Source organism: Chelonoidis abingdonii, chromosome 9 (genome assembly GCF_003597395.2).
Source record: "Chelonoidis abingdonii isolate Lonesome George chromosome 9, CheloAbing_2.0, whole genome shotgun sequence".
Lineage (NCBI taxonomy): Eukaryota > Metazoa > Chordata > Testudines > Testudinidae > Chelonoidis > Chelonoidis abingdonii.
Window position 1 is genome coordinate 1,180,116 of NC_133777.1, and position 26,205 is coordinate 1,206,320.

Consider the following 26,205-nt stretch of genomic DNA (forward strand, 5'->3'; position numbering starts at 1 on the left):
GAATCTGGAGAGATGTATCCTGGTGTTGCCTTCACTCATCCTATTCCCTGAGAAGCTGTAGTTCTGCTGCAGCAATGGCTGTAAGGTAAAGTCTCTTAGGGATAAATCTCCAGGGCTCTGGTAGAAACCTCCAGCCCTTTGACACCCGAGGGTAAATAGAAGCCTGCATAAAATCTGGTTTAGTAACTGATGGGCAGTCTAGCCTTTCAGTGCCTGGTGTAAGATTGGCCAGAACATCTCTGTCATGCATGGCAGCCTGAGAATTGCTGTAAGTAAAGAGAGAACCACCCTATTTAACAATGAAACTAACAGGCTTAGCAGCTACTGGGATTGACAGGTTGATGATGATGATTTTGCAGTTGTATGAGCCTGTCTCTAAGGCTTGTGCAGGCACTTGGGGCTGCGTGCTGGGCTTGGGCAACTCCTTAGTTTGGGTATCCTTCACAGAAGAGAAGAGAAGGGCTTTGGAGGAGATGTCAGAAACTCCAGAGTGCCTAGGGAGGGAAGAAAGGGGCAGAGAATGTTATAGTGACTGCGTGCTCAGGGGCCTTTGTGAAATGAGTTTGTTGACAGCCCAGTTTCCATCAGACAGGTGGCTTCACCACAAAAGCCACCGTCTCCATTAGCCCTCTTTGTGCTCCCATCTGCATTCTCAGCAGAGACCAAGGACTGAACAGTCCATGAAGACTGACCACTGCCTGCTGGCTCCTACAGCATAGTGGGTGGGTGGAGGCCTATTGTTGAGGTACAGTGAGGGGGAGCTTGCCTTGTTTCTGCCTGCGCTTAACTTGTCCTGTTGATAAAGTGAGGGCTGCCACGCCAGCACTAAATGTACTTAAGATTAAACAAGAAGGAATGATAGAAGTGGGGGAGAGAGAGAGATGGCTGGCAGGGGAGTGAGCATGGAAGCATCTCTGCTAGGTGGGTTGGATGAGAGTAATCTATGGGGACAGAAGGGAGAGAACCAGTGGGTTGACCGAATGGCTTTTGAGCTGTGCTGGGTGATGATGGCTTTTATTTATGTAGTTACTGCTGGGTGAGTTTCAGCAAACAATGGCCCAAGTCCCTCTCTGGTTTGGTGCCCCCATGGATAGCCTGCACAGCCATCCCCACAGAGGCTACTGGAGGCTGTTGTCTAGTTCCTGCTCTTGTTCTCTTCACCTTGCCCAGGGTTGGATTTGTTTTCAGTCTGGGTTTCTCTGCCCTGTCTGGGCTGTACTCTGGCGTCTAGTTGTATTTAGCAGACCTTAGGGAGTGAGAGGTGGGAGCTGGGCCACCAAATGACAGCATCCAGAATCCAAGGCAGATACATGGCCCAGTGAGCCCTCTGGGCTGGTGATCCACTAGATAAAAGACAACCGACTTCATCACCACCAGTGTAATCGCCTGGCAGTGCCCAAGAGCCAAGCAGGGGTCACCTCCAGATCCCAGGCCACTGTCACCCTTTTTCCTGTAATGTGGTGCCGTGCACAGCTGATGTTCCTGTCTTAGTCAACGGAGGCAGTGAGGATGGCAGAATGGCTTATTAACTGAAGCCTGTACAGGAATTGGAAGCAGTGTGATCTGGTGCTCTGAGCAGGTGGGCTGATTGGCAGGAATTCAAATCCTGATTCTGATTCCTGAGCAGCAAGAAAGAGCAGGTGGTTCCCTCCTCAGCTTAAAGTGCCTTCTGCCCCTCCCCCCATGCCCTAGTGCTGTTTGCTCAGCCTCCGTCCTGTTTGCCGATGGGTGTGGCTGACTTGTGTTGGGAAGATGCAGTGTTGGCACTGGAAGTGCAAGTAGTGCGCACAGAGCATTGTTTCTGTGGGGGATTTGAACTTACTGTCTCAACGTCAGGGTCACTAAAATCCGTGGCATTAAAGTCCTGACCCAGTATCACTGGCATTTCTGGCAGGAAAAGCAGCCCAGCCAGTTTGTTTCTGGGAGAGGCCAGTATTTGGGTGAGCTCGTGTCAACCTTTAGCAAACGGCCACTCCGTTCTATAGCTCATCCCCAGCACAGCAGCAGGAGGAGGAGGAGCATGCTGGTGTTGATTGCCGGTTGGCCCCATGTTAAATTATGTTCTGTTCAGAAGGGCAGCAAATAGGGTTCAAACTACTGTGTGTTTTTGTTAGTACCATTTGTAGTGTGAGTAAATACGAAGCATTTTACAAATTCAGTAGGCAGTCCTGCAAGGAACTTTTTCACCCACTGTTGAAATGCAGCCACTGCTGGGGTAGATCATGACAGCTACTGACATAGCGCAACAAAGCTACACACGGTTGAGGACAGGAAATTGAGAGGAATCTGATATCCAAATGCAACTGCAGGGGAGATTTTGGGAAGTGAAATGTAAATATCCAAACTGGAATTTGGCTAAAAAAAAATATCTGGGTCTACATTCTGACTCTTAGGGAAACTGCAAGATTTCTAATACATTCAGATTAAGGAAGTAAGGGAGAGGGCATTTTGTGTTTGATTCTTGTGCTGTATAACTATTTAAACACACCAAGCTCTTTTGATAGCTATTTTCAACAAATCTCAATAAAGAGTGGACTGAGAGTCAGGACTCCTAGGCTCGGTTCCCAGCTCTGGAATGGGAGGGTAGATTGGCTCCTAGGCTCGGTTCCCAGCTCTGGAGGGGGAGGGTAGATTGGCTCCTAGGCTCGGTTCCCAGCTCTGGAGCGGGAGGGTAGATTGGCTTGGTTCCCAGCTCTGGAGCGGGAGGGTAGATTGGCTCCTAGGCTCGGTTCCCAGCTCTGGAGCGGGAGGGTAGATTGGCTCCTAGGCTCGGTTCCCAGCTCTGGAGCGGGAGGGTAGATTGGCTCCTAGGCTCGGTTCCCAGCTCTGGAGCGGGAGGGTAGATTGGCTCCTAGGCTCGGTTCCCAGCTCTGGAGTGGGAGGGTAGATTGGCTCCTAGGCTCGGTTCCCAGCTCTGGAGCGGGAGGGGAGACCGGCTCGGTTCCCAGCTCTGGAGCGGGAGGGTAGATTGGCTCCTAGGCTCGGTTCCCAGCTCTGGAGCGGGAGGGGAGACCGGCTCGGTTCCCAGCTCTGGAGCGGGAGGGGAGACCGGCTCAGTTCCCAGCTCTGGAGCGGGAGGGTAGGCCGACTGTTAGAGCAGGGGACTGGGAGACAGGAGCTTTGCCTTCTGCTGCTGGCATTACCACTGACTGTTAAATAGTCCATTCCTTCAGCAGCACAGTGGCTGGTCACACTGGGATGGGGCTACTGGGGACATGTCTGCTGCTGGCCTGCCATCCTAGCACAGGAAGGACTAATGCTGTAGCCAGAGTCTGTTCAGACCTTGCCTTCAGGGCACAGTTTATTCATCAGACGTGACACTCACAAAGTAACACAAAGCAGGCTGCAGGGGGCCCCTTGCATCTCCGCAGCTCCCTTTTCAAATGAGCTCTTCAGCCCTGACCCCTTCCAGCACTGTCTGATTATCCCCTCTGTTCTTCAGAGGGCTCTGTCTCCAAACAGGGCTGGCTAGCCTGAAGACCAGGGCTGTCCAGGGGGTGGGGGGCAAGTGGGGCAATTTACCCCGGGCCCCGCAGGGGCTCCCACGAGAGTTTTTTGGGGCCCTTGGAGCAGGGTCCTTCACTCAGTCTGGGGGCCCCAGAAAACTCTCGCAGGGCCTGGGGCCCCAGAGCTTCTTCCTCTCCCAGTCTTCACTGGTGGGGGGTCCTTCCACTCTGGGGCAGAAGGACCCCTGCCACCGGATTACCGCCGAAGCAGGACCCGCCGCCAAAGTGCAGCAAGGTCTTCGGGGTACTTTGGCTGCGGGTCCCAGAGTGGAAGAACCCCCCACCTCCAAATTATTGCTGAAGCAAGGCCCCCTGCCGCCGAACACCCCAGGCCCCTGCAATCCTCTGGGCGGCCCTGCTGAAGACCCTGGCCAGTAAAGAGGCAGACACCCTGTCACTACGTAGCACAGGCTCAGTAAGGAGAACACCCTCTATAGCACCAGTTCCTGTATTTGGTTTTTTTTTCCATATTTTCCCTCCCAAGGGGTGACCCATCCTGACTCTGCTTCAGTTATGAGACTTGATGGGATTACAGTACAAGGTGGTATCAATGTAGGGGAGAACCTTCCTCCGCCCATTTCTTGACCCATTGGACACTTTCTCAGTGACACAGTGGATGGTTAGCTAGGGTACCAGGGGATGCGGTTGGCAGGCCCATTAAATGGATCTTGTTGTCTTGGTGAGGCACTATATTATTGCCATGTTTCTGCCCTCAGTGTCTCGCTGGCAGCACAGTGACTGTCCCAGAAACACTGCTGTTTGTGTCCACCCTTGATGGGAACCTTCACGCTGTGAGTAAGAAGACAGGAGACATCAAGTGGACCCTGAAGGATGGTGAGCAATGACTCTGGAGGGTGTTTATTTGGGGGTCAGGTCCACTGGGATTGCCATTGCCTGTGGGGGTACCCCATCCCAGAGGCTCTCCTCCTGGCTGAGAGAGGCTGCAGACACTCCCTCCAGTTCAGATTCTCCCAGTGCTGCTCTGAGCAGGGGACACTGGAGAATCACACCTTGTGCATATCCCAGTCTCAGGGGTCTTGCTGTTTTAAGCGGAGTACATGAACCACACTGGGCAGCTTCACACAAGCAGCTGTGACTGCTCGGGTCTGAAATGCAAATAGGTAAATGATCTGAGCTTGTAACCATGTGATTGCAAATCCTGCTGTTAATGCTGCCACGTGGCCGCCTCTGGCAGGGACATTAGAGGAGGCACCTGACTTGTCTCTTTCACTCTCTCTTTCAGATCCCATTCTTCAGGTGCCTGTTTATGTGGCAGAGTAAGTATCATCTCCCCTCTCCTCCCCAGGGTATGCCTTGCAATAAATAGGTTTCAGAAGGAGCCCTGTTAGTCTGTATCAGCAAAAACAATGAGGAGTCCTTGTGGCACCTTAGAGACTAACAGATTTATTTGGGCATAAGCTTTCAAAGTGGGTTCTAGCCCATGAAAGCTTATGCCCAAATAAATTTGTTAGTCTCTAAGATGCCCCAAGGACTTCTCGTTGTCTTTGCAATAAAGCCTCCCACTTGTCATCCACCCAGGCCTTTGCAGTCACTGACTAAGAAGCCCTCTCTGCTCCCCAGGAAGGTACAAAATGAGGAAATGGAGGCTGAGAGGTTGAGCACCCTGCCCAAGGCCAGGGCTTTTTCTTAAAGTCTTTCCCCTTTTACTAGCACTGGTGCCACTTTGCCACTGCAAGCTCTGTCGTAGACAAGGTCCAGCAGCTGTGTCATCATGTAACCTTGCTCACAACTGCACTCAACAAAATGCTGGCAGCCCCGAGCCCTGTCTGAACTTGTGCTTCTACCAGTGGGAGCAACAGTAGTAAACTTACCGAGAGACCCTAATGCAGCCAAAACCTGTGTGAGTGCAAAGGCAGGGATTTGCTGGGCAGATTCTCTGCAGGGTCTTCAGAAATTTGCCATCAAAGCCAGAGCTCACCTCCTCTGGGAGGGGTGTTTATCTGAGGGGCCTTTGCTAATGGATCACTCACTGGCTCTCTAGTACTGGGCTGCGTGTGTCTCTGAGGGCATCTCCCAAGCTGATAGTCCAGGCTTCATTCACTCTTAGTTATGATTCCTGGTTGACTTTCCTCCCCAAGGAACCCTAAACTGCTACAAATACCAGCAACACAGGGCTCTCTTCCTCCACTGCTGAATGTGCAGCCACCTCTAGGGTGGATACAGCAGCTGTCTAACAGGGCACTGAAACACACCACACAAGTTTAGGATGAGAAATGAAGAAAAATTCTGCATCCACTTGAAACTGAAGGGGGATTTCATGGAGGCAAATAGAATGATTCCAGCTGGGATGTGCCAGGACATCAGAATGGGGTAGATGTGGAATGACTGTAGGAATTGCTGTATATTGGACAGACCAGTAGTTCATCTGGTTTGGAATCCCATGCCAGGAGATCCACCACAAGGCCTACCTGCCCCCCGTAGCAAACAATCATGGAATAACCTGCGGAGGGGGATCCTTGCCATAACCTCTGTGCGTAGCTGGCTTGTGCCCTGAAGCAGGACATGGCTGGCATTTCATTCTCCTTCCTTTCAGACCGGCATTTCTTCCAGACCCCAATGATGGCAGCCTGTACGTCCTGGGAGGCAAAAACAAAGAAGGCCTGATGGTCAGTACCTGGGGCTAAAGAGTGCTGCCCTCCATGCTTCCTGGTGGTGGTACATGGAAACAGGGCAGGAGCTGGCGGCTCATGTTCTTCCTGCTAACCCTCGCCACCTTAGGAATGGCCTCTGGGGGAGACAGCAAAGCCATGGGGTCTGCTCTCCGTCTGCTTTGGCTGGTCAGCCTCACCCAGGAATACTCCTGTGGCTGGCTTGTCTCTCTGCATCGCAGGAGGAGGACCCCCTTCTTGGGGGATGGGCCGTGGTGCATGTGGCTGTCTCCCCTGGCTCTTTGTCACTCACAGGCCGCTGCACTTTCTGTTTGTTACAGAAACTCCCATTCACCATCCCAGAGCTGGTCCAGTCCTCACCATGTCGCAGTTCGGATGGTGTCCTCTACACTGGTATGAGCAACCCCCTCCTGTGGGAGAGAGGAGGGGCTTTCTCTGTGCATAAGGCAGCCATTCCCGCTTCCTTCTCCAGACTGCCATGGAGATGACTCTGGGACAGCCTGGCACCGCAGGGGTTTAAATTAGTGGGATGTGGATCTGTGTGCAGGAGCCATAGTCAGTTCCCTTTTAGAGCCAAGCCAGAGTTAGGCAAGATCTGAATTGGAGTATGAACATGCCAACCCCTCTGGGACAGGAGAGCTCGCTGGAGGTGGGTGGGGTAATCCTGTCTGGGGACAGGTGGGAGTGACTGGAGATTGACCTGAGGGGAAGATGGGTTGATGTTGGATGGGAGAGGGCCTAAGGAACCTGGAGAAGCGGTGGCTTCTGAGAGAGGGGTGCCAGGCACATGGGAGATTGAGAGAGAGGCATTTCTGACTTTCCAGGGAAGAAACAGGATACATGGTTCGTCGTGGATCCCAAGTCGGGAGAGAAGCAGACAACGCTGTCGACAGAGGCCTGGGATGGCCTGTGTCCCTCGACTCCTCTCCTCTACATTGGTCGCACCCGTAAGCCAACCCCCCTTTCTGTTGGTTGCAGGCGCAGAGCCACAAGGCTGAGGGGCTGTTTCCTGTGTCGAGTCAGGCTGTCATTCATCCTTACTGTTGGAGGAGGTTCCCGGTTCTGCTGTGCTCAAGCAAAAAGCCCTGCTTTCCCATTACAAATGGGGGGTGGAGACCTTTGGTTACCCAATGGAAAGGGACAATCCCTGTAGATCTTCTGATGCTCCTTGACCTCCTGGCAGGGCTTCTCCTGGGGGAGGCTTTCCTCTGCTTTCCTGACTAGTTCAGTGTTGTCTAGCAGCATTGTGGGGTGGTTCCCTTCTGAAGTAGTTAGCAGAATGATCAGCATCCCATTCCTGTTCCTTTGGCCCATCCCTTTGGAAGGCCCCTCATTCTGGACAGAGTAGCTGCCTGAGTTCCAGCATAGTGATCGTAGCTGTTATTGTCTGATCCCCAGAGTATGTCATCACCATGTACGACACCAAGTCCCGGGAGCTGCGTTGGAATGCCACCTACCATGACTACTCAGCAGAGCTCTACGATGAGGCGTACGATTACAGTGAGTCCCTGGGCACTGCAGCCTGTGTGCAGAAGCAGATCCTGTTCTCAACTGCAAGTGAGGCAGTCCCAGCTTTCCAAAGGGAGAATGGCCCCCCTCACCTCCATGGTTATTAGCTCCTCTCCAGCTTTGCTTGCACATGGAGCCTTGAAGCAGTGCTGTGCCTGCATGGGAGGCCCCCATTTCCAGAAGGATTGATCTGAAATCAGTGCTGCCTCGAGGAGCCTTTTCCCCCCACAATAGCATGCAGGAGGGCAGGGGGCAGTGGGTGTGTGGGCAGCCTTCAGGACTAGAGCTTGCCTAACTGGAGAGAGTGGGATGCTGTGACAGGACATGTCTGTCACAAGTGTTGTGCCAGCTGATCAGTGCTCCAAGCTGTGTGCAGCTCTCCTGGGCTGGGGGAGAGTCACTGACTCTTCTGAAAGGGCACACGTGTCTTAGAAGACCCCCCTCCTCCCAGCTTTGCTCTTTGCAGTGACCCAGCTAATGGTGCATGCACAGTAGCATCAATGGACAGCATCCCCAACCTGTGTGTAACTGGGGAGACTAAAGAGTCTGTGAGAGGCGGTGTGGGGGAGGTAACCTTCCCCAGGAAATGTTGTGGCACTAGCTGCCTTGTGTCTCTGGCTAGAGATGGCTCACTTTGCATCGAGTGGGGATGGCCTGGTAGTGACTGTGGACAAGGAGAGCGGTGATGTCCTGTGGATGCAGAACTACGGCTCCCCTGTGGTGGGGCTGTATATGTGGCACCAAGACAGTCTGCGCCGGGTCCCCCACCTCAACGTGGCCATGGAGACATTGCGCTACCTGACCTTCCACTCACAGGACATCCGCCTCATCAAGTGGAACTACCAGTCCATGAAGGACTTCTCCACCACCAAGACCCAGCTGCTGTAGGTGTTTCAGGGGCCTTTCAGATCAGGGCAGGAGGGTAGCAGCATGCTGAGGGCTGCACCTTGGTACCTACGGGGTGAGGATGAGGGTGGCAATGCAGTGAGGAGTGCTCTGGAGATGCAGTCGATGCTCTCTTGGGTAAGAGGACAGGGGCTCCCCAGGAACAGGCTACGGTTGGAATTTAAGTTAAGGTAGATCAAATGCTTTCCTGCCCCTCTCCACTTTGGAAGGAGCTGGCCATGTCTCAGAACCGGGGGTGTGGCTGGGGTTCCCCAAGCCTGTTTCATTGGGAGGTCTCACTGCATTTATGTTGCTCAGTTTATCCCATGCAGTGGCACAGGCTGGGACTGACACTGTCTCTGCACCACAGGCCGACGCTCTACGTGGGGAAGCATGCAGCCAGCTTCTACGCCCTGACCTCCTTGGTCCATGAGAGCGTGGCACTTGTGGTAAGTGTCTCATATCTCCTCCTGCCCCCTATGTGCCCTGGACTGGCAAGGTGAGTGCTATGCCTGCCCTGCCTGGTACTTACTGATCTGTCTGACTCCTCTAGCCCCAGGGGATCACGCTGGCCAGGATCGATGGCCCCACCACAGATGATGTGACAGTGAGAGAGTCCGGCGAGTGTGAGATCACACCAAGCACAGATGTCAAGTATCCACAGGGCAGCATGAGCTCCCTGCACAACGAGTGGCTCCTCGTAGGTGAGGGCTCCAGGGCAGGACAGGGCATTCCCTGTCCTGTTGCTCTTGGAGACTGTCCCAGTGAGGGAGGGGGAGCCAGGCTTGGGGATGTTCTTTACTGTGGCAGAGTAAGCTGCTTGGCATGGTACTTTAAATAAAACCTTGCTGTGATCTGCACCTGCAAGACGCTGCAGTGACTTAGGGCTGGATTCCCTTTCCCAGGAGCTAGTGTCACTGCCTCTCTGGCTCCTTGCCAGGAACAGCTTCCTGTGCAGGCATGGGGGGCAGAGTCGCACCAAAGTGAGGCTCACAAACGTACATTCAAGTGAATGTATCATTGTACCTGATTTGCGTGCACAGAGATCGTGCCTGGGGAATAGCAGTTGCAAACAGTAGGTGTATGTGCTCGCCCTGATACTGTGTGCACAGTTGTGATGTCAAGTGAACAGTTCTACAGCAGCATGTTTGAAACTTTGGCCCATGTTGTGAAACAGCAGCAGGGTAACCACAAGCAGTCACACCAGGCGAGTGGGATCAGGCCCTTGGACTGAGGAGTTTCTAAAGAGGTCACTGCCTAAGCTGCCACTAAAGATGGTTTTGTGTGGGCCACTCCTTCTCCGTGGTCTGAGGCCATGGCCTTCTGGGGCCCTTGCCCACTCCCAGGGATTGAGCCAACAGGATGTTGCTCTGATTCCCTTCATGCATGAGCCGGGACGTTTCCCATCCTGGCAGACATCCCCATGCTGTGTGTCTGGCTGCGGTCCCTGCTGGGCTCAGTTTGGAGCTGTGAGCAGGTAAGCAGACTCAGGCGTGACTGTAGTCAGGTGAGCGCTTTCTCCGTCCCACAGGGCACCATGAGCTGCCTCCTGTGGTCCATACCACGATGCTGAGAGCCTTTCCAGAGACCCTGAGGAAGACTACAGAAGCCATCATCCCCAAGAGCTCCCCTCCCAGGACTCTGTTTGATGACGTGAGTGGTGTGACTGTCTGAGGGGCTGCCCAAAGGTCTGTGGCACATGGGGGGCACCCAGAGGGGCAAGGAGAGATGTCTCGTGTGCAAAGCAAGCTGGTGTATCCTGGCATGTGGGGTCTACCGGGGGAGTGAGGAATTGGAGGCATGCTCCATGTGCATTCCGGCATGGAGGTGGGTAGCTGTTGGGGATGGAGTCTAGAGCACAAATTGTCTGGGGGTCCCCATTGGTGTAACCCGTTACCCTGGCTCTGTATTGCAGTTTCTGACCCCGAATGGTATGGAGGATCAGGCCAGGACGGAGAGCGATGGGCGAAATCGTTGGGATTCCACCCAGGCAGAGCAAATGGAAATCTACCCGGAGTCAGGCAGCTGGGACCTTGTGGTCACTGCAGTGCTACTGGGCGGGGTCGTTCTGCTCCTGAGCTTCGGTCTCAGGGTGAATCAGTGTTTCTTCTCTCTGTGGTGCCCCTTGCTGGCAGCTGCAGGAACTGATTGCTGCAGCAATCCCCCTGGTTTGGGGGCTAGAAGTTCCCTCTGGTCCCTGCTTGCCCTTTTTCTTGGTACACACAGTGTCCTGGTTAGCATGGCCATACAGGGTGCTGCCGTTCCTGTCACCAGCCCTCCCCATGCTGCCCCAGAGGAATCGGCAGCCATCAATTAACCCTGCAGGCCACTCCAGGGTCATATTAAGTACCTCTAAGAACTGCCTATATTATAGCTCTGCCACGGTCCTGAGTCATGGCCTCCAGCACTCCCTGCTGCCTTAGCCCTGACTCTTCTTGCCCCCCACAGCTTTGCTGGTTCAAGGGCCCGGGAGAGAAAAGCTCATTTTCCCATCACTGCACAGAGCCCACCCCCACTGGAGCTGTTTGACCCCAGGAGGGAGTTTGCCAGTTTCCTTCACTGTAATGGGGGAGGGATAATTGTCCCGTTGCTGCCCTCAGGGTGGTAATGCTGCCTCAGAAGCTTCATCTGCATCACCTCCTTTTCCAAGAAACTGAGACATCCATACTGTTTGTGCCCCAGAAACTGCTGGAGCAGCGACTGCAGCTCTTGCCGCAGCAGGGACTGCTTTCCCCAGGTCGGGTCTCTGGGGAGAGTCTTCCCCCAAGCTCTGAGGAATTGCTGAGTGGGAGCCAGCGAACATCTTTACAGCCGTCACGGAGCTCAGGCCCATCCTCCTCACACAAGGACCTGCCCAATGGAATGACCGACCAGGATCTGGCTGTATCTGGAGCTGCTGAAGGTCTGTGCTGATGGGCAATGGGGAGGTGTCTTCTGTTCTGTGGTCCAGCTTGTGGGAGGCAGGTTGCCCATGTCCCCTTCCCCAGAGTGCAGAGGAGGCCGTGTTAGGAGGGAAAAGCCAAGGCTCGGAGGCAGCACTAGGTTCTAGAGCTCAGGTCAGGATGATGTTTTCCCCAAGGCGTTCCAGAGCAGGGCATCAGGAGAGATGGTGCCATCCACAGTAGGACCAGGGGGTGCAGAGAGGAAGGCTCTAACATCAGTGGGGAGACAGAGGAGGCTGGTGCTAGACAAGCACAGGGAAGAGGAAGGAAAGTAGAGATGGGGCCTGAGAGAGGTAAGTGGGCAGTGAGTGAGGGGATGGCGAGCAATGTTAATCCAGTTTGCACTCTCTGCAGATTTGGAGCCTGATGTGATTGTAGTTGGGAAGGTTTCCTTTAACCCCAAGGAAGTGCTGGGCCATGGAGCCAGGGGAACCTTTGTATTCAGGTGAGTAGTTCCTCCTCCCCCCACACCCCGAATGCCCTGCTTTTTGCTAATGCCATGTCTGGTTTGGAGGAGCCACGACTGTTTCCTCCCTGGAGCTGAGAGCCATGGCAGTAACTTGGAAGGACCTTATAGGGTGGATCTGGCTGGCTATGGGGCCATCTGGTAATGGGGTATCGAGCTGTCCTGTCTCACCCACCTAGATCAAATCAGATGGTTCCTGTTGGACTGAAGTTCAGTGGCCTTTGTAGAAAACAAAGCTGGCAGCTACCAGCCCTGCCCCCCTCACACTTGGCACAGCAGGCCCCCCAGCTGGCAATCACAGCCAAGGACTGACATCCCCTCTTGGCTCGCATCTAGACACACTGGAGGAAGCCTGCACTGCACTGTGCCGCCCTGCCCATGCTGTATCTGCTCTGGTGCACAGAAGGGCTCTGTTGCTTGGTCTGCCTGACGCCTAGCAGAATCCTGCAGGCTGTGGCAACAGCACCTTTCCCCAGGACTGAACTCACTCTGAAGGCTGGGGAGACTTTATTTCTGTGAGAAAAGGCTCAACCAAACCTGGTCCTTCCCGGTGGTTGCAGAGATTTCAGCCTAGGCCCAGTTGTCCTCGTGTTCATGGTGCATCTCCTGATGTCCCACTGGGGAGCCCTCAGGGACTAGTTCTGGGGTGAGGCCAGAACCTGGGTGGATCTCTTTGAGAGTCTCTTGTGTGTCTGGGCTGGCTGGCCTGTGGGCAGGGTGTGATGGTGGCTCTCTCTCTCCTGATCCCAGGGGGCAGTTTGATGGCCGGAATGTGGCTGTTAAGCGCCTTCTGCCCGAGTGCTTTCACCTCATCGACCGGGAGGTCCAGCTGCTTCGGGAGTCAGATGAGCACCCCAATGTCGTGCGCTACTTCTGTACAGAGAAGGACAAGCAGTTCCATTACATTGCCATTGAGCTCTGCTCTGCCACGCTGCAAGAGGTGAGCCAGCAGCTGCTGCTGCAAGGTGGCTATTAGCTCTCTGTCGGTTCTGCTCTGTGTTTGCAATGCAGTCCAGGTCAAGGGGTCCTCATGGAACTATTTCATCGCATGTTTGTCATCGGTTACTAATGGCCCAGCCTGCCATATTGTCACAGAAGGTAGCATGTTCTAAAGGTCTGAGTGTGGGGATGGGACCCAGGAATTCCTAACTTCCTGTGTGGCTTAGGGTAGGTTGTTCCACCTCTTTACACCTGTTTGCACACCTGCAGAACAAGAGATAATGATAATGGGATAACGTTTGCATCACTCACGGGGGTGTTGCAAGGCACACTGAAGATATAAATTTATACATTAGGCACCTGTCTTCATTCACTTGCTTATTCGATCCCCTTTGCACTAGGTGGCAGTGCAGCTAGTGCTTCATCATGCTTCCTGTGCACACGGGCAGCTAATTGGGCATGCTCCAGTTCCCTTCTGTAAGGCCTGCAGTGAAGTGTGGTGGTGGTGCTGCTGCTGCTGCTTGTCTGCGTATGAACAGAGAGGTTCTGCCAGGGGAATGCAGACCTCAGGCCCTAGCTTGGTCCTTTTCTTTTACATCCCAGGATTTAAGCTGGGAAAAGATGTGGTTTATGGTTGCAGAAGAAAAAGTCCTTATAAATCTCTTACTCTGGTAAATGCAGACCTGGGTGAACTACCTCTTTTGGTTTTTCTCTCATCTGTTGTTAGTATGTGGAAAGCCCCAGCTTTGATCATCGGAACCTGGATCCAGTGTCCCTGCTGTATCAGACCACATCAGGCCTGGCACACCTGCACTCCTTGAACATAGGTAAGGGAGCTCTTTGCCCTCAGCTTTGGTTGGGATGCCTGTTGCCTTAGAGCAATAGGTTCAGTTCTAGTGAATTGTCTGTGGAAGGGAATTCTCCAACCCAAAATGCTGGGGCAGGACTTGAACCCACAGCCTTCAGTTTCAGAGGCAGGACTGCTGCTCGCTGACCCATGCTGTGTGGTGGCATTGGTGCCATGCATGATGTTCTAGCTTCACCCCAGCCCTCCAGCTGCACAGCCTTTTCTGCAGGTAACTCCAGCTCACTTTGGACAATGTTTCTTTCAGTTCACCGTGACCTGAAACCCTGCAACATCCTCATCTCTGTCCCTAACAGCCGTGGGCAGATCCGGGCTGTCATCTCAGACTTCGGCCTATGCAAGAAACTGCAGGGAGGACGGCACAGCTTCAGCCTTCGCTCTGGAATCCCAGGCACGGAGGGCTGGATCGCACCAGAGGTGCTGCGAGAGAACCCACAAGAGAACCCCGTGAGTGTGCTGTTGCCATGTCCTCTCAGCACTGCCTGCTGAGCTCATTTTCTGTCCTTGCAGCTTTCTCCCCTGCACTTGCAGGGGATTGCTCATTCTGCCCACGTCTGAGGCTCCAACTCTCAGCTTTGCTGAAAGGCAGCGACTGTGCTGGGCATCCGGGAGGGAGGCAGCTGCCCTCAGAGCTGGTGCCTCAGTCACTGCTAGAGAATCAGATAATTTGACATTAAGGATTTGGAAGTGCTTGTGTTGGCCCCTGTGCTACTGGTCTGTGAGGGTGTCTCTGAGGGCCAGAAGCATGTTTCCTAAAACCCTGCACCTGTTGCTGTTAACTTAAAATCGCCACGAAAGACAAATGGCAGCTAGGGGTCCAGCTCCCATTTGAGCCTTTGAAAATCCTCCTCTCAGTATTTCTGCTGCAGTGTCAGCCAAAGGCTCCAGTCAGGATCAGGTTCCCATTGCTCTAGGGGCTGCACAGACAGAGAGAAAGGGACACTCCCTGCTCCCAAGAGCTTCCAGAGAGAACTATTTGCATACATCCAGGAGTTTTGTTAAACACCCTTCCGCAGAGAAGAGTCTGGTCCCAGCAGGCAGCTCGCGCCTATCAGAAGAGAGACCACTAGGTGGTCATTCTTGGAGCTCAAACTAAGCAGTTGCCTGGCTAAATCTTTAGTCAATCAAGTGTTCGCTTTCGGAAGTTGAGACAAGGGGGAAGTTCAAAAGCCCTCCCCCACCAATGCTGAGCGCTCCCATGGCCCTGGTTGTGTTTTGCAGACGTGTGCAGTGGACATCTTCTCAGCTGGCTGCGTGTTTTACTACGTGGTGTCAGGTGGGGAGCACCCCTTTGGGGACAGCTTACGGCGACAGGCTAATATACTGTTGGGCACTTACCAGCTGGCATGTCTGTTGGAAGACACTCATGGTAAGGACCCTTCTCTGAGGCTGTCTGAATGTTTATAGAGCTCCCAGCCCTGTAGAATCTGGATGCTGCAGAACTGCTCTGGCCAGGCTCCTCTGCGGCATCTTCCATCTGAGGATCTCAAATCGCTTTGCAGATGTTGATTTATTCTAGCCTCACTAGCGTGTGCAAGGAAGGCTGGCAGGTCAGTACTGCTAACCCTGTTTTACAGCTAGGGAACCTGAGGCACAGGGAGATGAAATGACCTGCCTGAGGTCACCCAGGAAGTTATGATGGAGCCTGGTTTCCTGATTCTGTCCCATGCTGCAGCCACAGGACCAGCATTTTAGATGCCCAGAGGACAGAGACTGCATGTCTAGCAGCAGCTCTAGAACCCGAGAACCATAGGAGAGGCCTGTTAGGTTATGTCTAGTCCATTCTCTAATGGCCGGCAGTGGATTATCCTCAGCAGTGTAATCTCTGGGGCTGTAGCTAGTTGAGTTGTAAATGTCTCAAGCAGTGGGGTTCTTCCTTGGCAGATGACTCCACAGCCTACTAGACCTCACTACTATTTCCAGCTACTTGTCTGAAATGTTTCTTTGACCCCTTGTTCGCCTATGGGGCTCTATCGGTGAGTCTGGTGTATAGAAGGAGCCAGACATATTTTGTTTTGTTTCGTGGTCTTGCAATGATCTGGGATTCAGTCCTGCACGTGCATGTTCCCTTTTTGGGAAGCTACTGGGAGTATGCAGGACGGAGAGAGTTAGTAACCTGAGTTGAGCTGTGACTTGTAGTGAAAGCTCTGAGCTCAAGGTGTGGACGGCTCCCTTCAACCCTAAGGGTGTTAGTAACCTGCTGTCTGCTTTCACTCTCACATCCAAGACAATGTTGTTGCAAGGGAATTGATTTCGGTGATGATCAGCACGGAGCCCCAGGAGCGCCCATCAGCCCCGCAGGTCCTCATGCATCCCTTCTTTTGGAGTTGGGAGAAGCAGCTGCAGTTCTTCCAGGTGAGAACCCTTTGGTTGAGCAGGGTGGATCCCAGTCCTTCTGTCCCCATTTCCAAATTCAGCAATGAAAGCTCTGTTCTGTGACATCAGAAAACAAGCTGTTTGGTGCTTTTCCTGAAGCCCAGGATTCTGGGCTGTCCCCAGCTGGTTTGGTGCTCTGTGGTTATAAAGTCCACCCCTGCAATGATTCTGCCTTTTTGTGAGCAGGGCTCCTTCTGTTCCAGGATTCTTTAGCTGTGGGATCCGTTCCATGCTGCAGATTCTGAGTTTTCATTTAAGACAAGCAACCAGCTTTTGGTTACAAAGATCTTGAAAATATCATCAGGGCATAACCATCACAGTGCTGTCTTCCTGAGTCTGCAACGAGCCTGAAACAAAAGCTCTGAGAGGTGTGAACTGTCCCCTTTAGCTCAATGAAGTATTGGCTCTGAAACCTAAAGATGACAGTTTATTTCGCTGCTGATCAGTTTTTTAGAAACATCCAGCTAATAGGGTGATCCCACAGCCCCAAACTGCTCCCTGTGCTGTTCAAGGTGCCAAAAGCCCTAGCTGTCCCCTAGCTAGTTGCCAAATCTCCAGCATCCCACCTTCATTGTCAGTGCAGAATTTCGCAGCACTCTGAAAACTGACAACGTGGAGAGCACCAAATAGATTGAATTGAATGCAAAAATAAATAACACGGACTGTGGTGCTGATTGGATCATATACTTGTGTGTATATTATCAGTAAAACACATACACACACCCCTTTTAAGCTAAAAGAATTCAGGGTCCTTGCCATAGAATGTAGGTCCAGCCAGCTGTCTGCAGAGTGCAGGGGGCTTTAATTGTGAGCCATTGACTTTCATGCAAGGAGAGTGAAAAGCTTTCTCTCAGGTTTGTGGGCAGTGACACTGCAAAGGGAAGTGCCTTGGCGTGGAGCCCTCTCTTCTCTATTAAAAAAAAAAAAAAAAGTTCAAATACCTCATGTTACCGTGATGGATGCTGGGGTCTGTCAGGGATCAGGTTTCTGCTAGACCTCATTGCAGCCAACTGTGGGGGGCCTTTCCCAGAATCCTCTGAGTCCCAGCCGATAGGCCTCACCTTCGATTACAGTCTCTCCTGTAGGTGGACCGTGATGCTAAGTTCCGTTGTCACCCAGTGTTGAGCAGAACTAGCCCTACATCCCTTTAGCGTCCATAAGCCTTTGGAAAATGTCAGCACTGGAGCTCCTCTATTGCAAAGTGAGGTTTCCATTGACTCCCTCACCCCTTTCTGGATTTCAGGACGTCAGTGACCGTATTGAGAAGGAACCTGCCGAGGGACCCATTCTTACTGCCTTAGAGTCCAGGGGGCGCTTGGTCGTGAAATTGAATTGGAGAGCTCACATCTCTGTCCCACTGCAGACAGGTAAAGGCTCAGGTGTCAGGCTCACCGCTTGGTGGTAACTTCACAGAGCCGTTTCGTGCTGAGCCAAGCGGAGCGTTTGCATGGAGCTTTCCAGCGCTCATGTTGTGCTGTCATGTAACGACAGCAGTCACTTCCTGGCAGCTGGAAATCAAGTGACCAGCGCTGAAATCCATGGACCCAGAATGGATGATGGACCCAGCTAGCCCGTCCCCTCGTCAGGGCTTTGTTCTGCCCAGTCTTAAATGCCCCAAACAGATCTCCCTCAGACGACAGTCCCACAGCCTAGTGCATCCCCCCATTGGGAAATCTTTCCAGCCCTGATGCCCTGTTAGCAAATTACTGCAGGGACCCAACATTGCTGATGCTTATTCGGGTCTCTTGCTGTTTCCAGACTTGAGGAAGTTCCGAACATACAAGGGCAGTTCAGTACGTGACCTTCTGCGGGCCATGAGGAACAAGGTACTGTCACCCCCCAGCAGCGTGAGGTCCAGTATGCCCCGTGCAGTGACCCCGGGTAATGTTGTTTAATCTGTTTCCCATGTAGAAGCATCACTACCACGAGCTGCCAACAGACGTCCAGGAGACTCTTGGGGCTGTTCCTGATGATTTTGTTCAGTACTTTACTTCTCGTTTCCCCCAGTTGCTGCTTCACACACACACAGCCATGCAGATCTGTGCCACAGAGAGGCTCTTCCACCCCTATTATCATCAGCAGCTAGGAGACCTTGGAAATGAGTGTAGAAGCCACACCTGGGAGAGAACTTAGACTGAAAGCCTGTGCTGCCAAGATTGCTCTCTGGTGCTGCCAAGGTGAATCCTGCTGAAACAGTGATCCCAGCAGGTGGGGCTCAGACAACATGTGCCTCAATTTTATCTTTTTTTAATGGAGAGATTTCTGCAGGATTTTATCCCGCTGACTAAGCTGCCAGGACCTAGCGCAGCTTCACAACCCCACCAGCTACCCGAAACTGGTTCTGGAGCTCCAATTCCTCTGGAGAGCAGCTGGATGGCATCTCTGGACCCTCCCTGGCACTAGCATTCTAGGGATGTCACTGCCTGCCTTTCCAGGGAGAGGCCTGTGGTGGGAACCCAAGGGTTTTTTCTTGGCGGTTCCTGGGTGGTTTGTCTCTCTGGGGCTGCTCCTTCAATCACACAGAGCCCAACTCCTCATCTGTGGGGAAACAGAGACTCCGGAGGTGGGGTGGAAGGGAGTGAGGCCCCTCTCTGGAATGTCTTTTAAATGATAACGGTATTGGCCAGGCTATTTACAGGACGTTACTGTAGTTCTTCCCAGTGCTGGGCAGCTGCAGTGCTGGGCAGAACCAGGACTTGTCAATGGTTCTGCGGCCAGTCCGAGAGGTCCTCTTGCTGCTTCTCTTCACACGTGTGCTGGTTGGGTATGGGGTCCCACAGTAGTTAGTTGATCTCAGTAAGCTTGCAGTTCCACGGCTCCTCTGCCGTCCCCTGAATCATCTGGGCTAGAACCCTACCCCTTAGCAGGGCGCCTCTTAAACTGTCTAGAGTCTGAAAGCTGTCTTAGGGTTGGGATCTTCAAGCCAACACCTCCGTTTGCTGGCTTAGCCAGAGACTGGCCCGAATGTCCTGTGTCCATCCTGCTCATTCTCTGCCACTATTGATCCTGAATCATTTCAGAGAACGAAAAATCTCTCCCAGGGAGGTGACACGTCCCGAGGAGTCTGAGCAGATTGTAGTGCCTTGTGGGAAATGGGTTTGTCATCGGGACCGGGGCCACCGAGGGCAGCAGCTAGGGACATGTCTGATTCATGGACATTCACTTGTTTGACCCAGGCTGTAGTGTCCCAGCTAGATAACAGCACGCAGTGTGGGCTTGAACCAGACAGGGAAGTACAAGCTGTGCACACCCAGCGTGCAGCCACTTCTCTCAACCATGGGTGTGCCTGGCCCTGACTGAGGCCTGGTCACTAAGTGTAAAGCTTTAAATCCAAACTGGATTGGTGTGGCTCCCGAGCAAAGCCATCCCTGGAGGGGGAGGTATGTGCATGCGCACACACACCTGCAGACACCGTCTCTCTTTTTTCTCGGGAATATCTGAATGGATTTTATCCAAAAGTAAATGTTTGGTTTAAGCTCCATCACAAGACATTTCAGCTCAGAAGATAATTGGAGCGGGGGGATTAGAATGGAAGAGATGTCTCCTGTAGGACTGTAGGGTGGCAATCATCACACCACCAGCTGCATCGAGATGCTTTACCATTTTTAACTGAAAATGTTTTAGCCTATTTATATTTTGCTTCCAAGACACTGTCTTTCCTGTGCCAGCCCTTAAGCATCAGAATGGGAAACAGCAAGGTCCTCTGTTGCCTGTATGCTTCTGCTAGAGCAGAGGCTGATGCAGCAAACTTTTTCTCTCGTTGATTCCTTTCTGTGCTGATCTGTTGGAAGCTGGGCTCTGTCTGATTGTCTATTTAAAACTTCAATGTGAATGGCAGGACTGGTGTGGTCTTGACACTGGATATGGTCTTATGCCCTGGCTGGACAACATACCCGCCTGGCATTTGGACTGGGTTTTTTGTCCACTATCTACAGAAGATGTAGGCCACCGGCAGTGCTGAAATGAGAGGTTTCTCTCTCTCTCTCACTGAGGCTCTTCCCCACTGTTTTATGGCCCAGTAGACGTCACTGGGGCTGAACCGAGTGGATTTGTAGAAGCTCAGCTTACAGGATGTAACCTCAGGGCCTGGGTGCAGGAGCACCTCCTGTTGCCTCTTTTCTGCCCCACCTGGCCCATTAAAGGAGTGGGGTTGCCCAGCTCTGGAGGCAGGTAGGAGAGGATGCTCTAGGGAACATCTCAACAGAATCTCAGTGATGAAGTCTCTGTGTCTCTGGCTGAGTCAAATGCTTTCCCCATTCTCACTCTGCAGCAGCCCATATTCATCACATCACAGCTCACAGGCTTGAAGGTCACAAACAAGTGATTGTTTCCCGTTTTATGGGGGATGCTGCTGTTCATGAGAAGCCTTTTGTATAGAGAAGGCCTCCTCATCTGTGCAGAGAGCCTATCCCTTGGAGCATAAGGTGTACCTGGCCTCCGCCACTCCCAGGGCCTTCAAGAATCTGGAGAAATGGCCACAGCTTCCAAATTCTTTGGTTGTGAGGATCCTTTTGTGGCTGCTCTGGCTGTAGCATCTTGGCAGCATCTGATCTGAAAACTCTTCACCATGGAGGCAGAATCTGACCCATGCCCAAGAGAACATGGAGGTAGAGGAAGCATTTTTTCCTCCTTCTGGGACCCAATTAGTGAGCAGGTCTGGCTTGCCTGGAGGCAGAATTCTCTGCAGGACTGGGGTCTTGAGTGATGAATTACAAACTAGATGTTTCTAACTCCTTCTCAAGGGCCTGAGTCAAGAAATGGGCAAGGAGAGATTACTGGAGCCTTCCCACTAACAAGGCATGCTCCAGCCTAGCAAGGACAGAAAAATACCCCTTCAGCAGAGTTGGGATGTAGGCATCCTCGAGATCTGACCTTCTATCCCCAGAGCCTGGGAGCAGGGTTTCACTCCACTGGGATGCAGCCCTGGCTAGATTTCAGCTCGCATGCAGTTTCCACTGATCCCAACTGGAGCCAGTGTGGGCGGAAGAATTGATAATGGGTCTCTAAGCCCCTTCTGCATTCAGCAGCCTATAGATAACTCATGCCACTATTGCTGCTGGGTCTGGGGGCCCCATGCCTGAATATCTCCTGCTAGCTCTGCTCCCCTGGGCAGTGCTTTCCACTCTAGGGTCATGGGTTTTGTATGTTTTGATTCAGCTTTGTGGGTGTTGGGGGTTTGTTCCTTTGGTGACAATCAGTTTGTACCTGGTGTATATTCAGAACATTTTATATGGCAGAGATTATTTTATACAAAATGTTTGTAAATAAAAATTGTTTTGAAAGTTTGAACTTGTTAAAATTGGGAAGAAACTCAGCACTGAGTGCTGGCTGAAAGCCCTGCTTAGGAGCTGCATCGCCAAACAAAAGGGCCAGGGATAGGTAGTGAGGCCTCAAAATGTACATGTTCAGCACTGCCAGAGTTGAGTCCTTTTGGCTCCTTAGTGACCCACACAACACTGCTCTGGCCTAAATTACAGAACTGCCTTCCAAGAGTACTTGAGACCTGGGCCCAAACCAGGTAGCTATTGTCCTCTTGAGTGATTGACCAGATGATCAAAAATGTGGGGGAGGGTCCTGCTCTGGAAATGGTGATGGTTGTGCAGAAAATTTGAATATTGAACCACGTTGGGCAAAAGCTGCAGCCTTGGACGTGTCACTGTGGTGCATCGTGTTCCCATTCTCCTTTAGAGGTCAGGCTGCCTGGTTGGACTGCATCTCCCAAGAGTCACCAAGGTCTCAGCTCTGGATGAGGGGAGGCAGTGCATCATGGGAGGTGCAGTCAGGCCAGGGATCTCAGCCCATACAGGGGAACAAGGCACCATTTCCAAATTGAAATGTCTTTTTTCAGATCTGAAAAGTTTTTGATTTCTCAGAGAAGAGACAGAGAAAACAGCCATTTCTCACAACTCTCTTCACTGAATTCTCCATTTGCCATCAAAACCTGCTCTGACAGGAAATTCTTTGACCAGCTGTAGGATTTGATAATGAAGCAGTAGCACTGCAGGTAACAGGTGTGTGAGTAGAGAAGGGGGCTTCTGCTCAGCACCTCAACCTTCTCACTGGGATAAGGCAGACTGACTGCTCCTGTTTTCAGGGCATGCTCAGATTCCCTCGGGGCAGATTGGATTTTGGGGGTGGGGGAGTAGAACATTGGCCCTTTAAAAGACATCAGAGGAAGTTGTCTCCTCCTACTGGTGGGTTAATAATCCAGCTTTCCTGGCTCTGTGATGAATGCAGTGAGATTTTTTTTGAACTCTAGGTTGGTGCTGCCTGACAAGCTGAAGGCCTTGTGCTGGCATTGCTAGCTTCCACGGGCAACAGCTGGTATCACTTCCCCAGGCAGAGCTCCCTCTACAGTGGAGGCTGTGCATGGCTGACCCAACACTGCCTCCAGCAGTTATAGAAGATTCCTGTGCATGCAGGGAAATGAGTCTGTAGCTTCCCCAGGGCTTCAAGGGCCAGCAGCCAGCCCCTGCAGTACTGGTGCTGGGCTGTGCAGGGTTACAACTAGCCCCAGCTGTAGGGGATATTTAATATCCATTTCAAGCTCTGAGAAGCACTGTCTCACTCTGCTGGGGGAGACAGCTCCATGTTTTCTACACTGTTAGCTTGGAGGAACTGGAGGTGATGTGTGAGGTAGAGCAGTTCCTGTCCCCAGGGCAGAACTCCCCCAATCTTGGCTGTGGAGACAGTAGGAAGGGGCAGTGATCACCTTGTAAAGAGCCCTGCCCAGATTCTTCAGGGATGAGCCTTCATCCTAAAGCATGGTACAGACCTCATCCCTTGCCCCTGAACAGCAGAGTTAGGCAAGAAAAAAGACAAAACCTGTAACTCAGTTCCCCAAGGGAAGGTGGGTAGGGGAGAGAAGAATTACTCAGGCTGGCCTCAAATGGGCAGAGGGGCTCCCTGCTGAGGTGCTGCCTCCCCTCCCCCAGCCCAATACTGCATCTTAATAGGGGAAGATCAAAACCCTCCCTGCAGCTGTTACTGACTCAGAGCACCCAGCCAGGCAGGTGATGGTGAGTTCTTTGAGAGGTACCAGGGCCTTGTCCTACAGCTGAACAGTGGAGCTCCTAGAAGCCATGGGGAATGCAAGACTTTGAGAGCTCCTGTCCTTTCTAAAACCCACTGTGGGAGGAGGGGACAGATTGTTTTTGTTACTCCTGCAACACAGCCACAAGAGGTGAGGCAGGGCCTCTTCCTGGTCTTATAGGAACAGCCACCACAGTGCCTAGAGGGCGAGAACTACCTCACTTACATGTCTGCCCAAGAACTAACTGCTGTCCTGGCCTTTCTTTCACACACTGCAGGGTGCTTGTCTTGACCACCCAGGACTGCTGCAGCATGCAGGGGGAGTCCCCCCACAGGGTGAAGAAAGGCAGATGGCCCTTCACTAGCTTTGATCAGAGCAGGCAGGTATGTGTGCAGACTGGATGGGCACTGCAGGCTAGAAAGCTCCACAGCTGTGGGGAGAGTACATCACAGAATTACACAGCAGCTGCCTGGAAAAACAGGATTCTTTACAGGCTGCATTAACAGATCATGTGCAGGTGAGTCCACCCTACCTCCCATGTTAGTCTTCCCACTCCGCTGTGTTCCATCTCTTCCTTCTACCCCATACTTAATAGAGAGTCTCCCCCCTGGGCCAGGCAAAGCCCTTCATCCAGAGGGTGCACTGCATGGGATGTGGGAGGGAGGGGGCTACAGAGACCAATCTTTAATCAAGTTACTTAATATACAAAAGTTTAATTTGGTGCAGATTAGTTTCAATATTAAAAAGGCTGATTGCTCAGAGTCAGCATATGAGCACATTAAATACTTACAGTCACTACAGGAGAGGGAAGGGAGCCCCAGAGCATCACAAACATACAAATAACTTACAGAACTCTGCCCTGCCCATGCTCTGTTCTCCAGAGGAGGCTGTGTCAAGGCCGTAGAACAAGGGCTGGGGGGGGATCTGACAGTTAGAAAAACTAGATATTCAATAAAATCAACTTCCTAATAGGTGCGGAGGGGCCAGTCTGGCCATGGCATAAAGACACATTTCCTCAGCAGCGTCCTCTCCTGTGGCCCCAGTGCAGCTGGCAGCAGAGAGGTGGCCCAGCTAGTGGGAGGTTTACAGTTTGACTGGAGGGCATTGCAGAGGCCCCTCCGTTTGAGGCCGTAACAGTTTGGCACAGACACTGAGTCCATTACAGCTGGGTTCTAAGCAGAGGGCTTCATACGGGCCGAGCCAGACTTGGAGCTGAGCAGCTTCTCCACCATGGTGCGGGCGTAGCGTAGCCGGCTGGCCAGCTCCTTGCAGCAGCCATGCTCTTCGATCAGGCTCAGCTTGTATGTACGGAAGTCCCGCTTCTCGTCGATGTAGGTGACCGCCGCCATCAAGGGGCACAGGATGATTTTAGTGTGATCCTGCAGAGAGAATGCACAGAGCTTGAGAGGTCCCTCGGCAGCCTGAGGCCACAGGGGCCCTCGGGCTATCCTAGGTGACCTGTTCCTCAGCAGCACATCCTGTGTGCACCCTCGCCAGTCTCTGCTGCCGTGGAGAAACGGGACCAGGAAAGCACCTGCTGCACTTCGTTCTTTTAAAGGATTTCAGCAAGTGACAACTGAAAAAGGAGCCAGAACTGCACAGGCTCCCTGGCAAACAGCGGCACTAAGGATTAAAAAGGCACAATAGCCTTGGTTAGTGAGCAGTGCTAGGGAGTCTGGGTGGCTCAGGTATTGAGAAAATGGACTGAGGGGCCTTCCAGTCCTGTGTCAGCTAGTCTGAAATCTGGCCTAAGTTGTGACCACTTGATAGCATCATCTTCTGCATGTTACAAGGCCCCCAAAGTGGTTGGTGAGCTGCTGACACTGGAGGTTTTGCTCCCGCTACCACGCGAACAGCTCTCACCTGGAAGAAGTTGATCTGCACGGTGCCTTTGCTCAGGTGCAGGATGATGGCACTGCGAGTCCGGAACCAGGTGCGGAGGTAGGGGAGGCGTGCCAGCTCATCCCCCTCTCGGGGTGTGATGTTGGCTCCAGCCTTTAGCAGGTGCTCACTCATGTAGTTCCGGAAGTATTTCAATAGTGTTATCTATAGAGACAGCTACATGGGTTAACAGAACCAATGAGGCTGGGTGGGGAAGATCATACTTCCAAGGCAAAAAGAACAGGAGTACTTGTGGCACCTTAGAGACTAACAAATTTATTTCAGCATGAGCTTTCGTGAGCTACAGGTCACTTCTTCGGATGCATAGAATGAAACACACAGACAGGAGATATTTATACATACAAAGAACATGAAAAGGTAGAAGTATGCATATCAACAGGAAGAGTCTAATCAGTTGAGATGAGCTATCAGCAGGAAAAAAAAAAACTTTTGAAGTGATAATTAAGATGACCCATAGAAGGTGTGAGGAGAACTTAACATAGGGAAATAGATTCAATTAGTGTAATGACCCAACCATTCCCAGTCTCTGTTTAAGCCTGAGTTAATTGTATCTAATTTGTATATTAATTTGAGTTCAGCAGTCTCTCTTTGGAGTCTGTTTTTGAAGTTTTTTTGTTGCAAAATTGCCACCTTTTAAATCTGTTACTGAATGGCCAGAGAGGTTCTAGTGTCCTACTGGTTTTTGAATGTTGTGATTCCTGATGTCAGATATGTCCATTTATTCTTTTGCGTAGAGACTGTCTGGTTTGGCCAATATACATGGCAAAGGGGCTTTGCTGGCACATGATGGCATATATCACATTGGTAGATGTGCAGGTGTACGAGCCCCTGATGGCATGGCTGATGTGATTGGGTCCTATTATGGTGTCACTTGAATAGACTGGTGTCACTTGAATATGTGGACAGAGTTGGTATCGGGCTTTGTTGCAAGAATAGGTTCCTGGGTTAGCGTTTTTGTTCTGTGGTGTGTGGTTGTTGGTGAGTATTTGCTTCAGATTGGGGGGCTGTCTGTAAGTGAGGACAGGCCTGTCTCCCAAGATCTGGGAAAGTGAGGGATCATCTTTCAGGATAGGTTGTAGATCTTTGATGATGTGTTAGAGAGGTTTTAGTTGGGGGCTGAAGGTAACAGCTAGTGGCGTTCTGTTATTTTCT

General features: G+C 52.1%; 2 protein-coding genes across 3 annotated transcripts in view; one reads left to right on the forward strand and one right to left on the reverse strand.

The window, feature by feature from the left end:
• On the forward strand, positions 1-21,403 carry ERN2 (endoplasmic reticulum to nucleus signaling 2). 2 transcript variants are annotated; one of them, XM_075069100.1, is made up of 22 exons: positions 1-85; positions 4,223-4,340; positions 4,750-4,783; positions 6,061-6,133; positions 6,457-6,529; positions 6,961-7,083; positions 7,535-7,636; positions 8,268-8,529; positions 8,901-8,979; positions 9,084-9,234; positions 10,062-10,183; positions 10,446-10,622; positions 11,213-11,432; positions 11,827-11,917; positions 12,689-12,878; positions 13,605-13,704; positions 13,990-14,189; positions 14,964-15,111; positions 15,970-16,097; positions 17,362-17,485; positions 17,877-17,944; positions 18,030-21,403. In XM_075069100.1, exons 4-22 carry the CDS (start codon positions 6,131-6,133, stop codon positions 18,249-18,251), a joined length of 2,583 nt encoding a protein of 860 aa, XP_074925201.1. In that variant the 5' UTR covers positions 1-85; positions 4,223-4,340; positions 4,750-4,783; positions 6,061-6,130; the 3' UTR covers positions 18,252-21,403. The 2 variants fall into 2 exon arrangements, with proteins under 2 accessions (XP_074925201.1, XP_074925202.1); XM_075069101.1 differs by lacking the exon at positions 1-85 and having other exon boundaries at positions 3,834-4,340; positions 7,535-7,625.
• Positions 21,404-24,215: 2,812 nt separating this feature from the next.
• PLK1 (polo like kinase 1) overlaps positions 24,216-26,205 on the reverse strand; it is an 8,627-nt gene continuing 6,637 nt past the window's right edge. The window contains exons 9-10 of the mRNA XM_032766194.2: positions 25,015-25,197; positions 24,216-24,530 (exon numbers count right to left, since the gene is read on the reverse strand). Of these exons, the coding sequence (XP_032622085.1) occupies positions 24,324-24,530; positions 25,015-25,197 (390 nt within the window). The 3' untranslated portion in view covers positions 24,216-24,323. The remainder of the gene's footprint in view (positions 24,531-25,014; positions 25,198-26,205) is intronic.